The 10,655-nt window shown below is 42.8% G+C and overlaps 1 protein-coding gene across 1 annotated transcript; it reads right to left on the bottom strand.

Moving 5' to 3' along the window:
• Nucleotides 1–1,264: 1,264 nt before the first annotated feature.
• LOC115198949 (kelch-like protein 42) lies at nt 1,265–4,904 on the bottom strand. The gene is made up of 3 exons (XM_029761387.1): nt 3,646–4,904; nt 3,268–3,461; nt 1,265–3,081 (listed from the first exon to the last, which is right to left on the bottom strand). The coding sequence occupies exons 1-3, from the start codon at nt 4,407–4,409 to the stop codon at nt 2,630–2,632; spliced, it is 1,410 nt and encodes a 469-aa protein (XP_029617247.1). The 5' UTR covers nt 4,410–4,904; the 3' UTR covers nt 1,265–2,629.
• Between the last annotated feature and the right edge of the window lie 5,751 nt (nt 4,905–10,655).

Consider the following 10,655-nt stretch of genomic DNA (forward strand, 5'->3'; position numbering starts at 1 on the left):
TTAACCCATTGTCTTACAAACCTTGGCCATTAGTCAAGGCGAATTGATTATTGATTATTATCATCAAGATATACAATTCCTTTAACAGGAGATTTCATGAAGGAAACATACCCAACAAACACGACTGTGCGACTGACCAATACAGCAGAGAAGCCTTTGACACAGCAGAACCTGCAGCATGTGGCCCTCAGCATCCCAGACCTCCACTACCATCTCACAGGCCATCCTTATGCCCCGGGTCTCCTCCACCTCCAGACAGACCCTCTCCTCCTGGACTATAGCTCTCCAGCTAGACCAACCCTGGATCCCAGAAAGCAGACATGAGATAGAGTCTCTCTGAAACATTCCACTATTCCCCTGACCAAGGTGTCTCTTCCTGAGGACCAGTTTCATGGCTCTCAAGGGGATAGCGAGAGCAGCAGTATCACTGACTGATTCCTCTGTGAGACTTCCCAGGGAAGGAATGGACCTCTGTGAACTACAGAGGCCTGGAGTTTATAAGGTCTTTCTCCCCAATCAGACAGACTGACGATGCAACTGATATACTGGGAAGTTGTAATATCACCGATTACACTGCTTACGAGCAGTTTGTCTTCACTGTCGATGTGGACATCCTCAAGGCAAAAGATCCTTCAGGAACAGAGGAAACTAGTCCTGCCTCCATAAGGGAAGAGGGGAATAGTTTTGTAAAAGAGGTCACTCGTTTTGACGACAAATGGGACAAGGGGAATAGTTTAGAGAGAATGCTAGTCCCGCCTCCACATGGGAAGAGATGAATAATTTAGACAGAGAGGACACTAGTCCCACCTACGAACGGGAAGAGCAGAATAGTTTAGGAAGAGAGGACGCTAGTCCCACCTACAAAAGAAAAGACAGCAATAATTTAGGAATAGATACCACTAGTTTTGCCTACAAATGTGAAGAGAGAAATAATTTAGGAATAGAGAACGCTAGTTCCACCTACAAAGGGGAAGGGGGGAATAATTTCAGGAGAAAGGCTGTTAGTTCCCCCTACAAAAGAAGAGAGAGAACAAAGTACTGGGATGTACAGAAGCGAGGACCAATCCAAAGACAGGGAAGAAAGATAACTAAATGATCCTTAAGGCCTTAATATGGCCAGACCATGAAAGTTTAGATGTGATTCAAAGTATTTTATGTAGCTTCACTTGCAGTGATGAAAAGACAAAGCCTCCTACATCAAAAAAGGCACAATCACTGAATTCATGGTTTCAAAGTTTTTACAATAAAACAGAACGACACCTACTCCCTGAATATTTTCTTTATTCTTTTAAGTCAAAGTCCCAAGGCATCTGTCAGAACATAACCAGTGGTGACAAAACAATATACAGTACATTCATCAAACTCCAACACATCTTTAGAAGGCAAACAGCGTAGTTATATTATCAGCAGAAAGACTGCGTTCATACAAGCCATCTCCACAGAAAAGGTTTGTAATCCCCTTTTATTAAAGGTAGACTCAGCAAAGTTGTGTTGCCACAAGCAGCACCGGAGATATAGAGATGAGCGACAGTCACACACAGTATCTGTGCACGGGTTCGCGTCACGCTGTTCACAGCACGGTAGCCAGGGCACCAAAATAGCTGAGAAGTCGAGCCTCACGCTTCTACGCTTCTTAGTTGTGGAAATTGACCCACTATGTTGTTTACTTTTCTGCATAATATCGCTGAGTCTACCTTTAAACCAAAACTACATTCTCATTGTCTTTCATCAATTTGTCCTTAACGTACCCTAACGAAAGCCCTTTCCTGATAATTCAACAGTGAAAAGGGAAAAAAGACACAGTTTTGGTTGGTCACTTACAATTCAACTCTTCTTCATCTGTACAAAATCCCCCCAGGTGAGGGAGAAGGCACTTCCTTATCCATTTCATTCAACTCTACTGCTGCTGAGGTTAGCATTTGTTTTCTAAACAATGTTGATAAGTTAAATCCAGTCAATGAAATTCTCAATTTCATCCGTTCATGATTCTACCATTTATCTTCTCACGCAAGAGTTAAAACATTTGTTTAGTTATTAATTGTGGTCCGGCATCAGCTTAGCATTTTATTTAAGTTCTTCAATTGCCCATTGCAAAACCGGCATTGTAAAACCAAAGCCACTTCTTGGCTACAAACTTTCTTCAATATCCAATATGACGTATTAACTATATTACTAATTTGCATTAGCGTTTAAGGTTTGTAGTGAACACTAAGATGAAGATTTTTGCAAATCTTTCATTTTTAATTTGCAGTGTAAACAATAGGGAATGTTCTATATGATTCAAGTCTACTTCTAATCAAAGAATCCGAAAATGGATCTCGATAGTAGGCCAATGCTGCTATGCTAACTTAGACATTGACCCACAATGCATGACTGTTGCTTTGCCTGTAGCTACTTTAAGGTTTAAATAATGTAACAAGCTGTGTCTTTCTAGATTTTGCCCCGCCAACGGGGATTTGGCCACACTGTGTCCTACTGCAGCCATCTACAGCTCTACCGTTACCACTTCTCTTCATGGGAGCTATGTAGCCGCAGCACGCACAAACAAGCCTCTTGTGGCATATGATGTAGTCTCTGGACTGTACGACCACTGGCATCAACTAAACATCCTACATTCTATCCGCAACGCTCATAGAACGTTGGGCAGATAGAGGGAGCAAAGTAGCATATTCTGGCCCAGCGCGGGGAAGCGTCTGAAGGCCTCCCAGGCGTCTGAGAAGATGTTGTACTTGAGGAAGACGCGGTGCTCCAGGCTGGTGGGCAGGCTGACGTCGCGCGACATAATATAGACGCCGTCGTTGTGCAGCGTGCACGTGAGGTTCAGGCCCGACTTGGAGGTGTTGTCCTTCAGGTGGAGCCACTCCCCCGTGATCACGTTGTAAGACTGCACCGTCAGCATGTCCTCCGTCTGGCTGGCCCGCCGCCCCGGACCCGGCTCCAGCTCGTGGGTGTACCCCCCCACCAGGTAGATGGTATCTTCCACCGAGAGCATCTGCTGCTTACGCACGTGGGCCGAGCAGGAGCGGTACACTGTCCAACTGTCAGAGGTGGGGCAGTAGCGGAGTACGCTGGTATTCCTGTCTAGTAGATACAGAGAGAAAAAAAAACAGCATTTGTTAAAATAATTTTAAAAAACTGTTGATATTTTGTCAAATGGACAAGCACTATTTGTGTAGCCTACAGTTCTTTATGTCTACTGTGTGTATACATTGGACATTTTAGAAAATGTTCTCACTTCTGCTGGGAATAACAATCACCCCCACTAACCTCTGGCAGTATATCCTCCCATGACGTAGATCATGCCCTGGCACTCGCAGGCAGAGAACTCTGCCAGGGGGTCGGGTAGTGACGACACGCAGGTCCACCAGTCCTGCTCAGGGCTGTAGCACTCCACAGTGCCCTGACACTGGCCTCCCACTGCATACAGCTTCCCTCGTACCGCCAGCAGCTTGAAGTTGGACCTGACCGGAGGAGAGACGGATATACAACAACATTACAGGACAGAGACATACTGTAGCCTATGTAGTTTGCTGGCTCAGCATCAAAACAGATTGAATATCAAGACATCGGAACCGACTGGATATTGGAACTCAAGACTGGGACAGACTGCATAGAGATCTATTCATATAGCTGACCTGTACTGACCTCTTCTGGTTCAGGGGGGCTACCTGGTTCCATTCATTTCTACAGGGGTTGTAGCAGTGTGCCGCTGAGATCTCCTGGCTGGTCATTCTGTACCCACCGACAATGAACAGGTAGTTGTCCAACACGGCTGAGCCGTAGCCTCTCACATTGACCATGTCAGAGGGCAGGTTGTTAGCGAGCGGCTTCCAACGCTGCTCTACTTCCCCATACCTCAGCATGGACCAGGGCTCATCCTGGTCTGGTAGGTCCAGAGCCAGACAAGTGAAAAGTCCGATAGCCACCAGAGTGGCTGTGCCTTTCATACGCATCTCTCTAACCTGGTTGCGCAGGGCAGCAGGTAAGTCGCTGAACTCTGGTCTCCGCAGCATCGGGTGGTAGTGACAGCTCATATATCTGAGGCAAGCGTTGCGTAGATCATGAGTTCCATATACCTCAGATAGGCTGTAGAGTTCCACACAATTCTCTTGTCGAATTTCAGACGAAAGGAGTTTTAGGATAGAGGTGACTTGCAAAAAAGATGCAGTCTCAATCAGGTCTTCCAGGGTCTCGTTGACTACTTTCACTTTGGAGGTGTTGATAAACTCCAGGACCAGCTCGAGCCCTGGCACACTCAGCCCCTGCAGTTGCACTGAATCCTCTCTGGACTCGCGCATCCCAGAGCTGTACAGTGCACGGAAGTAGTCGCTTTTTTCTATCAACTTGCCTTTGTTGACGTTGTACGTTTTGTCATCCATGACAATTACGATTATTTGTTCAGATGACATGTTTAGTGGTTGGGTTAGCTAGCTAATGTTGTCAAATGATCTGTTTTGTTGACTGTCTTCTTCCGGCCTCGATCTGTTAATGACGGTCTGTCACAGTTTACATTTCTCAGGCGCAGGGGTGGTCTGCAATTCTAGTCGCACCGCAGTCCCCAGGCCTATATATGGTAATGTTCAGCCCATACGTCTGGATGATGCCTGGTTAATTTCAACTCAGTTATGAGTGTGCTAGCAAGAGGCTAAGAGTGACTTGGAAATCTTGCTAGCCACTTTATCTTTCAAAAACAGCTGGTATTATCTCGACGTACATCCAAAGAAGATGTTTTGCTGGACCATGTGGTCATTTTTAAGATGTTTATATTGGGTAATACACTTTCCTTGCATTGTCGAGATAATCTGCAGAAAGCTGCAGTTGGTTTTTGAAGAGAAATTGGTAGCATATTTCCTGTTTTGATCCTGAGGGTTGCGTCACTTGCTTGCTCAACCGGAAACCACCGTTTTCTTCTTCGTGTAAAGACAATGCCATGCAGATTGGTACAAGATGTGTTGCTGCCACCAGATGGCTTGGGGTATACTCTACCAGCACTCGACAGGTGCAAGCCACCCGTAATACAAGTTCCTATACTTTGCTTCGCCAAATGTTCAGGGAACCAGGTACATTAAATCCAACAGTTTCCAACTATCAACAACATAAACTTGCAATGAAGTAAGATATCAGTGTATAGCCTCTGTGGCACCCAACACACAGCTCATCTAGCCTCCAATCTCAGGCTGAGCCTACCCATCAGGGGCATGTTAATTGGTGGTTGATGTAGGATACAGTATTTTACTGTTAACTTAATGGCTATATGGACTGGAGGCAAGCATTACCCAGTGATGAAATATGTAACTGTTTTGCACTTCGCTGAGTAGGCCTTTTGGAGTACCAATGATATATATATTTGAATCACAATTTAACAGTAGAATAGTAGGAAGCTGAATCTGATACTTTTCTTTGGCATGACTATTTTGCCACTCGATTTTTCTCTTTCTCAGGAGCATCTGTTAGTGGAACAGCAGGTTTTGGGGAGAGTTAAAACAGAGAGACTTTCTGCATTCTTCTGCTCCGTGGAAAAAACACTCATCGAGGGAGTACAAGTCTAGATAATGGCTGATTGCGCTCTTCAAGAATGTGGATGGCCATGTATAGGGGAGGGCAGCTTGTCTGTGTGTGTGTGTGTGTGTGTGTGTGTGTGTGTGTGTGTGTGTGTGTGTGTGTGTGTGTGTGTGTGTGTGTGTGTGTGTGTGTGTGTGTGTGTGTGTGTGTGTGTGTGTGTGTCTGGGTGTGTGTGTTGGTAGGAGGTGGGATGAGTGATGACACGACACTATGGCAGACCCCACTACTTCAGACTGGGACTAACAACAGATATTCACCCCTGCAACGGGTCTTCCCTATATGGGACCTATGAGCTGGACTGTCAGGTGCTCATACGTTGTAGACACTGCCCCAAAACTGTGGCTTGCTGCACCTCTACAGACAACCAACCATCTGGCACCTCCTTCCCATGCACCATACCATAGAAATTGTATTCCTATGGCATACATGTTTCCAGGGCAAAGCTGCCTAAATGTGTCCTGGTTAAGGTTGCAAAGAGAGGTTATATTACTGGTAACTTTCAAAGTTTACCAGTAAACTACCAGAATTTTGGTAACTTTCAAGGATTTTTTGTCATTCATCAAAGGACATCGAGTGGCCCTTTTGGGTACTTCAGATTATCACAGGCATCTGTAAATATATATAGGCCTCTGTGTGGCCTTATCACATGTAAAATATATAAAATAAGAGGATTTTTACCATAAACTTTATATAAGGGTTTCAGCACAAAATATTTTGCACACTTTCATTTATTTTACTATGTCAATATATCTGTGTTGTTAATGTTTTGCCACCAAACTGGTGGCAGTTGTGAATAAAGTCAATAGTTGAAAGAGTTGCAGAGTTAATAAAAAATGATGCCTGGTATTTCCCCAGTCATTTGTATTCTACTTCATTGATGTCTCATCTTGCATCTGGCACAACTCCTCTTGAGAATCAGGATAGGCCTACAACTGGTTTAGTGTGGTTGTTAGCTGACAAGTCAGCAGCTCAGTATCTTCCTGGTGCTTCGTTTAAAGTGGTGTGCAGTGCCAGGGTCTGCTGCTTGACCCAATGCTTGACCCATCTGTCTGCCTATTTAGCCTCCCCATTTTGACCAACATTCACCCCATTCCATGTTATTGGGCTGCTGTAAGATTATTTTACGTTCACCTAATCATTTATGGAAATAAACGGTAATATATTTTAACAGCAAACACTGTTGGTAATAGGTCTATACATAGATGGTGGACTTAATAACAAAACACATTGTTCTTGCTGTCAATTAGACTGAGGTAAAGTTGGTTTTAGATTCACACATTCAGACATTCAACAGACATTCAACAGATATACACCAACATCCATTTAAAGCTGTATAAATCAATAACCTTTTCACTGTTTGTCACAGAAACATAAAAATAAATATGGTTTATTCTATAAATGTCTAGCATACTTTTACAACCTTTGTTTTGAATAAAAATTCCAGTTTTGATTTGATGGAAGTACACGTCGCCTACATAGGTATTACCATATGCTTTGAGTAAACATTCCAGTTCTGATTTGATAGAAATACATAACATCTATAAAATGCCATTTAAACCTATATAAATCAATAACGTTTTCACTGATTACGACAAAATCATCAAGCTAGGTATGATTTATTCTATAAATGTCTAGCATACTTTTACAATCTTTTTTTGTCGGAAAAATTCCAGTTTTGATTTGATAGAAATACATAAAATCTATAAAATGCCATTTAAAGCGGTATAAATCAATAACTAATTCACCGTTTGTCACAGAAACATCAAACTAGGTATGATTTATTTTATAAATGTCTAGCATACTTTTACAACTTTTTGTTTTGAGTAAACATTCCAGTTTTGATTTGATAGAAATACATAAAATCTATAAAATGCCATTTAAACCTATATAATTCAAAAAGGTTTTCACTGATTATGACAGAATCATCAAGCTAAGTTTGATTTATTCTATAAATGTCTAGCATACTTTTACAACCTTTTGTTTTGAGGGAAATTTCCAGTTTTGACTTGATAAAAATACATAACATCTATGGACTTGGTGTATGTAGGAGCTATTTATTTTCGTGAATAGGATGGTGAACCTAATAAAGTGGCAACTGAGTGTAGATATCACAAACAACTCCTTTTGAGTCTGTTATACGTTTGATCAATGGATATAATGGTAAATCTGATCCCCAAGGTCCTCATAGGCTCACTTGGATATATAGAGTTGGAGGTAAAGAAAAAAAAAAGAAACTAGGACATTAAAACACTGACAGAATTCTTTCATACACATCCATTCACATAAAATATGTATTTTAAAGTATAAATACCCTTTTAAGACCACTGTCTTTCTGGACGTTTTAAAAGGTTTGCAAATAGTTATTTCTGCAAGGAATGTGAATTGAAAGGGATATGGTAATACCTACGTAGGTGATGTAGTTTCTCCACTGGTATAATGTGTGGTAGTTGCACACCTCCCTGCTGAATTATGAAGAGCTGATTTGGGCCAGTTTATATATTTTTTCATGATCTTTTGTGAAAAAACACATTTTGAAGTAGGCTTTATGCTAGCAGTTTAAGAGAGAAAGAGAGCAAATAGCATAGGGACAGCCCGGTTGAAGTCCTCGTTTTTAATGGTTAGTGCCAGTAGATTACATGAGGGGTTCACATACAGCTCAGAGGTAAATCATAATGTATACATTTAGCCCAAAAACAAAACATGTACCGTCCACTTCTTATATTAGTGTTTTTTGTTTTTGTTTTCCAACCTCTGTTATCTTTCAATACCCATGCTAATATATATATACTGCTCAAAAAAATAAAGGGAACCCTTAAACAACACAATGTAACTCCAAGTCAATCACACTTCTGTGAAATCAAACTGTCCACTTAGGAAGCAACACTGATTGACAATAAATTGCACATGCTGTTGTGCAAATGGAATAGACAACAGGTGGAAATTATAGGCAATTAGCAAGACACCCCCAATAAAGGAGTGGTCCTGCAGGTGGGGACCACAGACCACTTCTCAGTTCCTATGCTTCCTGGCTGATGTTTTGGTCACTTTTGAATGCTGGCGGTGCTTTCACTCTAGTGGTAGCATGAGACAGAGTCTACAACCCACACAAGTGGCTCAGGTAGTGCAGCTCATCCAAGATGGCACATCAATGCGAGCTGTTGAAAGGTTTTCTGTGTCTGTCAGCGTAGTGTCCAGAGCATGGAGGCGCTACCAGGAGACAGGCCAGTACATCAGGAGACGTGGAGGAGGCCGTAGGAGGGCAACAACCCAGCAGCAGGACCGCTACCTCCGCCTTTGTGCAAGGAGGAGCAGGAGAAGCACTGCCAGAGCCCTGCAAAATGACCTCCAGCAGGCCACAAATGTGCATGTGTCTGCTCAAACGGTCAGAAAACAGACTCCATGAGGGTGGTATGAGGGCCCGACGTCCACAGGTGGGGGTTGTGCTTACAGCCCAACACCATGCAGGACGTTTGGCATTTGCCAGAGAACACCAAGATTGGCAAATTCGCCACTGGCGCCCTGTGCTCTTCACAGATGAAAGCAGGTTCACACTGAGCACGTGACAGACGTGACAGAGTCTGGAGATGTCGTGGAGAACGTTCTGCTGCCTGCAACATCCTCCAGCATGACCGGTTTGGCGGTGGGTCAGTCATGGTGTGGGGTGGCATTTCTTTGGGGGGCCGCACAGCCCTCCATGTGCTCGCCAGAGGTAGCCTGACTGCCATTAGGTACCGAGATGAGATCCTCAGACCCCTTGTGAGACTATATGCTGGTGCGGTTGGCCCTGGGTTCCTCCTAATGCAAGACAATGCTAGACCTCATGTGGCTGGAGTGTGTCAGCAGTTCCTGCATGAGGAAGGCATTGATGCTATGGACTGGCCCGCCGTTCCCCAGACCTGAATCCAATTGAGCACATCTGGGACATCATGTCTCGCTCCATCCACCAACGCCACGTTGCACCACAGACTGTGCAGGAGTTGGCGGATGCTTTAGTCCAGGTCTGGGAGGAAATCCCTCAGGAGACCATCCGCCACCTCATCAGGAGCATGCCCAGGCGTTGTAGTGAGGTCATACAGGCACGTGGAGGCCACACACACTACTGAGCCTCATTTTGACTTGTTTTAAGGACATTACATCAAAGTTGGATCAGCCTGTAGTGTGGTTTTCCACTTTAATTTTGAGTGTGACTCCAAATCCAGACCTCCATGGGTTGATAAATTGGATTTCCATTGATTATTTTTGTGTGATTTTGTTGTCAGCACATTCAACTATGTAAAAAAAAGTATTTAATAAGATTATTTATTTCATTCAGATCTAGGATGTGTTGTTTAAGTGTTCCCTTTATTTTTTTGAGCAGTATATATACACAGTATATACGTACACTACCGTTCAAAGGTTTGGGGTCACTTAGAAATGTTTTTGTTTTTGAAAGAAAAGCAATTTTTTGGCCCATTAAAATAACATCAAATTGATCAGAAATACAGTGTAGACATTGTTAATGTTGTAAATGACTATTGTAGCTGGAAACGGCAGATTTTTATGGAATATCCACATAGGAGTACAGAGGCCCATTATCAGCAACCATCACTCCTGTGTTCCAATGACACGTTGTGTTAGCTGGAATGTTTACTCAAAGAAAAGGTTGTAAAATTATACTAGACATTTATCGAATAAATCATACCTAGTTTGATGATTCTGTGACAAAGGGTGAATTAGTTATTGATTTATACAGCTTTAAATTGCATTTTATAGGTTTTATGTATTTCTATAAAATCAAAACTGGAATTCGTATTCAAAACAAAGGTTGTAAAAGCCTGCTAGACATTTATAGAATAAATCATATCTAGTTTGTTGATACTGTGACAAACGGTGAATTAGTTATTGATTTTTACATTTGTGAATGGCTTTTGGCGAATGTCTGTTGAATGTCTGATGAATGTCTGTTGAATTTACGAATTTGTGAGTATAAAACCAACTTTACCTCCTTGTCAATGAGCTGTCTTAAAATAACGCAAAGCCAGTACTTTAGCAGAGTGACGTCGGCCGCGTGCCTCTGACAGGATGGCTCTTGAGCGCAGCGTAGCGGAGTGGGT

This window comes from Salmo trutta, chromosome 8 (genome assembly GCF_901001165.1).
Source record: "Salmo trutta chromosome 8, fSalTru1.1, whole genome shotgun sequence".
Taxonomy (NCBI): Eukaryota; Metazoa; Chordata; class Actinopteri; order Salmoniformes; family Salmonidae; genus Salmo; species Salmo trutta.